We start from the raw sequence: 6,559 nt of genomic DNA, 5'->3' as shown, positions 1-6,559 counted from the left end.
TGGGTAAAAAGGTGATGGTTGTTTTTTGTTTTAATCTTTTTGTTTATTTATTGAAATGTGTGTTGATGCACTGAGGTAGGCCTTCCACCCAGAGCTCCTCTGTACCTGGCAGTCTCCACACTTCTTCCAGGGTCATCTGGCCCCCGCTCTCATTTAAGGCCACTGTCACCCATCACCGACCCACCTCCCTGACTGGAAATCCATTCTTAAAAAGTCGGGTTTGTAGGGGGCACAGGTTCAAGGTGAGAGGGTGAGAGTTTGAGGGAGATGTGCGGGGGAGTTTTCATGCAGAGAGTGGTAGGTGCCTGGAACACACTACCAGAGGAGGTGGTGGAAGCAGGCACATTAACAACATTTATGAGGCATCTGGATGGGTACACGAATAGGGAGGGAGTAGAGGGATACAGACTGAGTAAGGGCAGAAGGTTTTTTGCAGTTTAGTTAGGGCATCAAGATGGACAAGGGCTTGGAAGGCTGAGGGCCTGTTCCTGTGCTGTACTTTTCTTAGTTCTTTATAGAACCAGGAATCATAGAACCCTACAATGCAGAGGGAGATCATTCGGCCCATCAAATCTGCACTGACCACAATCCCACTCAGGCCTTTTCCCCACAACCCCATGCATTTACCCCAGCTGGTCCCCCTGACACTAAGGGTCAATTTTAGCATGGTCAATCCACCTAATCCGCACATCTTTGGACTGTGGGAGGAAACCAGAGCATCCAGAGGAAACCCACGCAGACACGAGGAGAATGTGCAAACTCCACACAGACAGTGACCCGAGCCGGGAATCGAACCTGGGTCCCTGGCGCTGTGAGGCAGCGGTGCTAACCACTGTGCCACCGTGCTGCCCATTAGGAAATCCTGTAACTCTGCGTACCTAAGTGAGGGAAGAAAATCTAGGGATATTACCTCTGTTTCTCTCTCCGTAGACACTGCCTAAACTGCTGAGTTTATTCCAGCATTTTCTGTTTTCACTTCATGTATGGATACGCTTGGTTTATCAGATGGACCGGGAGACAGGGGGGACCTTCAGTACTTGGACCTGATCCGAGAGTAACAATCACGACTTAACCCACTGGGTTCCCTTTGAATGATACAAGGAAGGCAAAGAGAGGAGAAGAAAAATTGCCTGAGAAAGGAGGACCAGAAGAATTGGAGCAGGCCATTCAGCCCCCCCAGCTTGTCCCACCACACAGTTTGATCATGGCCCATCTCTATCTTAACTCCAATTACCTACCTTTATTCCAAAACCCTTAATCCTCCTATCCCAACGTAAATCTAAGCTTTGGAAATTCCCAACTGACATCCCTCCGGCCTCAATAGTTTTTCTTTTCGAGGGTGCAGGGTGAAAGTTTTGAGTTTCCTCTGTCCTGTGTGTGAAGCTGGGCTCCCTGACATCACCCTTCAATAGTTGAGCTCTAATCTGAAGGTTAAGGGTGGGATTTTTTTGGCCTCGCTTGAGCGAGATCAGAAAATCCCACCTGAGGTCAACGGACTTTTCCTGTTGTCCGCCCCTCTCCCGCCCCGATTCTGTTGCGGGTGGGCGTGGTAGAATTCCGGTGTGTGTCTCCTTGTTGTGTACTCCACCCACCAGAGGGTACACGTCTCTCTCTATCCACACTGTCAGATCCTTTATGCATTTTAAAGGCCCCCCCTCCACTAGATTCTGTATTCCAGGAAGCACAAACTAGACGATGCGCCTAATCCCAATAAATCAATGCTTTTTACTAGCCTGAGGGAGAGCAGTGGGGAAGAGACAGATTCGGAGAGTGCAGGTTCAACAGGAGAAGGGAAATACATACCCCAGAGGGGGCTGGATGGTCAGCAACTGAACTGAGTCACAAGAAACTCAACCCTTCACTTACAGCCCCGGAACGGCGAGTTAAATGTCTATCTTACATTTATTTTTACATTTATGCCTTACATTGGTAAGTCTGAGTTGAGTCAATGAGTTTTATTCTATATCCTGTTGGACATTATTCTTGTGTTCAGTTTCTTAAAGAACGATTTCAGCTTGCAGATCTTGCAAGGCTTTTTCTTGCTCTTGTGTTTTATCGTGTTCTTCTCCCACTGTTCCTCGTCGTCCTCGCTAGCCCAGGGCCCCCAGGCCCCCCCGTTGAGTTCCGGGTTAGCTCGGGGGTCCTCAGCTGGATACCGCACCGGGATGGCGGTGCTGTCGTAATGGGCCAGCCGCGACAGCAGCCGCTTGACCACCCGGGGGTGCTTGCCGGAGATCTCCTCGCGCTCGTAAGGGTCCGCCGTGATGTTGAAGAGCCACACCGACCTCCGGTGGCCCGCCCTCTGCCTCTCCAGGTTCCACCAGCTCCCGGGCAGCGTGGGCAACGTCTGCAGCGGGATCCAGTCGCTGTACCCCGGGTCCCCGGTCAGGAGTTTCCAGTCGCCCACCCGGATGGCAGCCTGGACGGCAGTGTTCCAGACGCTGTACCCTTCCTCCCAGGAGCCGAACTTGGCGTAGCCGTGCAACGGGTCGATGTTGTGTAGGATCTCGGTCCGGGGGGACTTCTTGCCTTCGCTGATGGCGGGCCACAGATTGTAGCCGTCCAGCGGGGGGCTCACCGTGATGTTGCCCCGTGCCAGCGACACCAGGGTGGGGTACCAGTCGGTGATGTGCATGAGTGATTTGCTCACCCGTCGTTTCTTCTTGAGCAGAGGGCTGTGGACGAACCCAATGCCCCTGATGCCACCCTCCCAATAGGTGCCCTTGCGACCTCGGAGAGGCCAGTTGCTGCCCCCCCAGAAAGGCTGCCCCCCATTATCGGTCGAGAAGATGAGGATGCTGTTATCGTAGTAGCCGTGTTTCTTGAGGGCCAGGGTAATATTCTTGATGGCTTCGTCCATACAGGTGACCATGGCGGCGTACTTCCTCCGAGCCACGTTTCCGAAGGACCTGTACTGGTAGATGTATTCCTTGGGCGATTGCAAGGGAGTGTGCACAGCCTGGAAGGCCACATAGATGAACAGAGGCTCCTTGGGGCTGTGCGAGGCCAGGATCTTAGTCACCTTCTGGGCGTAGAGGGACGTGGAATATTTCCCAACGTACTCCCAAGCCACGTTCTCTCCGTCATGAAGGTCAAAGCCGCAGACCCCCGGGCCGTCGCAGTTGTCATAGGTGTAGTAGTCCGTGCTGCCAGTCAACGTGCCAAAGAACGTGTCAAAGCCCCTCCTGGTGGGCAAGCACTCCTTCTTGTAGAAGCCCAGGTGCCATTTCCCAATCATGTGAGTGGAGTAGCCAGCTTCCTGAAGCTTCTGCGGCAGGGTCACCTGATCGAGCGGCAAGCAGTTGGGTTGCCTTGGATGAATGATGGAGTGCTGGAGACCCGTATGTATCTGGTACCTGGGGAAGAGCCAAAAACAATCCATTACTGAACTGAGGGTAAAGGAATGGTTTCGTACCTCATCATAACAGAGAGCAGACAACACTTCACTCGGCAATTACAGAATGGTACAACATCCTTGTGAAGCCAGAGGCCATTCGGCCCATCGTATTTGTGCCAGCTGTTTCAAACAGCTATTCAGCCAGTCCCACTCCCCTGCCCTTTCCCCAAACCCTGCTCATCGAGAAGTTGACCAAATTCCCTGCTAACAGCTACGACTGAGTTTGCTTCCGCCATCTTGCCAGGCAATGTATTCCAAATCCTAGCCCTTCCTTGTAAAAACAAATCCTTCTTCCTGTTGCCTCTGGTCCTTACGTCAATTGTCCCAAATCGCTGCCATCTGTCTGTCAACATTCCTGTCGCAGGAAATGCTGTCTGTGATAAGGGCTGTTGTGGAGACAAAGAACAGAACAGCACGGGAACAGGCCCTTCGGCCCACCATGCCTGTGTGCTACCTAGACCGCCTGTATCCCTCTATTCCCCGCCTGTTCATGTGTCTATCCAGATAAGTCTTAGGTGTCGCTAATGTATCTGCCTCAACCATTCACTTGGCAGTGCATTCCAGACCCCCGCCACCCTCTGTGTAAAAAAACTTGCCCCACACATCGCCACTGAACCTTTCCCCCCCCGCTCACCTCGAACTTGTGCCCCCTTGTAATTGTCATTCTTGCCCTGGGACAAAGCTTCCAACTGTTCACCCTATCTACACCCCTCATAATTTTATAAACGTCTATCGGGTCACCCCCGATAGACGCTGGAAAATCGCAGCAGGACTGGCAGCCAACATTTCGAGTTGAATATGGCTCTTCAGAAGTTGTTACCTATTTCAGCCCAAATCTCGATACATAATTCAGTAAATTCATTACCCTCAATTTCCCTCATGTTGCAAGGAGCCTCTTGCAGCCTGCAATTAGTTTGAGAAAATAATCTCCGTCTTTCCAAGGAGAACAATCCCAGGTTATTCAATCTCTGCTCATAGCTAATACTCTCCATACCAGGCAACATCCTGGTAACCTTTTCTGCTCTCCCTCCAAAGTCTCCACGTCCTTCTGGTAGTGTGGTGACCAGAATTGGACACAGTATTCCAAATGTAGCCTAACCACTGTTTTATACAACTGCAGCATAATTTGCCAGTTTTAATTCTCACTGTCCCGTCCTATGAAGGCAAGCATGCCATATGCTTTCTTCACCACCTTTTTCACCTGTGCTGCCACTCTGTGGACCTGTACTCCCAGATCTCTCTGTGTGTCTATAATCCTGATTGTCCTACTATTTATTTTACAACTCCCACCTGAATTGGATCTACCAAAATACATCACTTTGCATTTGTCCAGATTGAATTCCATCTGCCATTTCTCCGCCCAATCTTCCAGCCTATTTATATCCAGCTGTACTCTCTGACAATCTTCATCGCTATCCGCAGCTCCTGCATTTGCATTTTGTACATCTCGGTTCCACCCAAGATCAACTCATCGGCACCCCATCCATCACCTTAAACGTTCACACAAGAAACAGGCCATTTGGCCCCACTCCTCCCTCTCCCATTTCATCTCACCCTATCAGCAGATCATTCTATTCCACGTGTCAGATATTAATAACGATCGGTCTCCCCAGTGATGTCCACATTCTTTCATAGAAACATAGAAAATAGGAGCAGGAGAAGGCCATTCTGCCCTTTGAGCCTGTTCCACCATTCATAATCATCCAATTCAATAACCAGTTCCCACTTTATCCCCATATCCTTTGATCCTTTTAACCCCAAGAACTAAATCTAACCTCTTCTTGAAAACATATAATGTTTTAACCTCAATTGACTTCTGTGGTAGCGAATTCTACAGGTTTACCACTTTCTGGGTGAAGAAATTTGTCCTCACCTCAGTCCTAAGTGGTCTACCTATATCCTTAGATTGAGACCCCAGGTTCTGGACTCCCCCACCACCAGGAACATCCTCGCTGCATCGACCCTGTCTAGTCCTGTTAGAATTTTATAGGTTTCTATGAGCTCCCCCCTTCATTCTTCTAAACTCCGGTGAATACAATCTTAACCAACTCAATTGTCAGTCCTGCCGTCCCAGGAATCAGTCTGGGAAACCTTCACTGCACTCCCTCTATAGCAAGGACATCCTTCCCCAGATAAGGAGACCAAAACTGCACACAATACTCCAGGTGTAAGGAAAAAAAGAGATTATTTTCTCAAACTAATTGCGGGCTGCAAGAGGCTTTTCGGTATAGCTTGTAAAACGAGGGAAATTGAGGGTAATGAATTCTCTTTGCTGAATTATGTATAGAGAATTGGGCTGAAATAGGTACAACTTCTGAAGTGTCGTATTCAACTCAAAATGTTGGCTGCCAGTCCTGCTGAGATTTTCCAGCATTTTCTGCTTTCAGTTTCAGATTTCCAGCACATGCAGTGTTTTACTTTTATTCTAAGCTGAGAGATTCTGGAAGAGCACAGTAAGAAATCTCACAATGCCAAGTTAAAGTCCAACAGTTTTATTTGGTTTCACGAGCTTTTTGAGTGCTGCTCCTTCATCAGGTGAGTGATATGTTGAGAGGCTTCTTACTGTGCCCACCCCAGTCCAACGCCAGCATCTCCACGTCATTCTGGAACAGCAGGGAGCAGTCAGGCAGTTGAGGAGAATTCTGAAGGAAGGTTCCGGTCAAACATTCCCAAAGGATTCAAGGAGTCAAGGAAGAGAAGTAGAAAATGAAAGGAGGAGCCATAGCTGTTCGCCAGCCATCCTGCCCAATCTGGACAAGTTTCTAATGATCATGGCGGCTGGTGTGTTATATTCCAACTTAAACCCTGATTAAATTTAACCTTCCACCATATTGATGGAATATGTTGATAAAAGCAAAATACTGCGGATGCTGGAATCTGAAACAAAAACAGAAAATGCTGGAAAATCTCAGCAGGTCTGACAGCACCTGAGGAGAGAGAATAGAGCCAATGTTTTGAGATTTTCCAGCATTTTTTGTTGATTGCAGTTTGCACTGATTGATAGACAGTGATAACTCTTAAGTATCTATCAACGCCTGAAAGTAATAGAATTATAGAATCCTGATAGCACAGAAGGAGGCCACTCAGCCCATCAATTCTCTGATAGAGCATCCCAACCAGGCCCTGTTCCCGTAACCCCATGTATTTACCCCATCAATCCCC

The 6,559-nt window shown here is 49.0% G+C and overlaps 1 protein-coding gene across 1 annotated transcript in view; it reads right to left on the bottom strand.

The window, feature by feature from the left end:
* Positions 1 to 1,960: 1,960 nt before the first annotated feature.
* The window catches only part of LOC145351441 (arylsulfatase I-like), a 28,272-nt gene continuing 23,673 nt past the window's right edge, over positions 1,961 to 6,559 (bottom strand). Inside the window, exon 2 of the mRNA XM_080201033.1 lies at positions 1,961 to 3,356. Within this exon, the coding sequence (XP_080057159.1) occupies positions 1,961 to 3,356 (1,396 nt within the window). The remainder of the gene's footprint in view (positions 3,357 to 6,559) is intronic.

Source organism: Carcharhinus amblyrhynchos, chromosome 13 (assembly GCF_965287045.1).
Source record: "Carcharhinus amblyrhynchos chromosome 13, sCarAmb.v2.hapA, whole genome shotgun sequence".
In the NCBI taxonomy this organism is placed as follows: Eukaryota; Metazoa; Chordata; class Chondrichthyes; order Carcharhiniformes; family Carcharhinidae; genus Carcharhinus; species Carcharhinus amblyrhynchos.
This window is presented reverse-complemented; position numbering and strand designations above follow the sequence as displayed.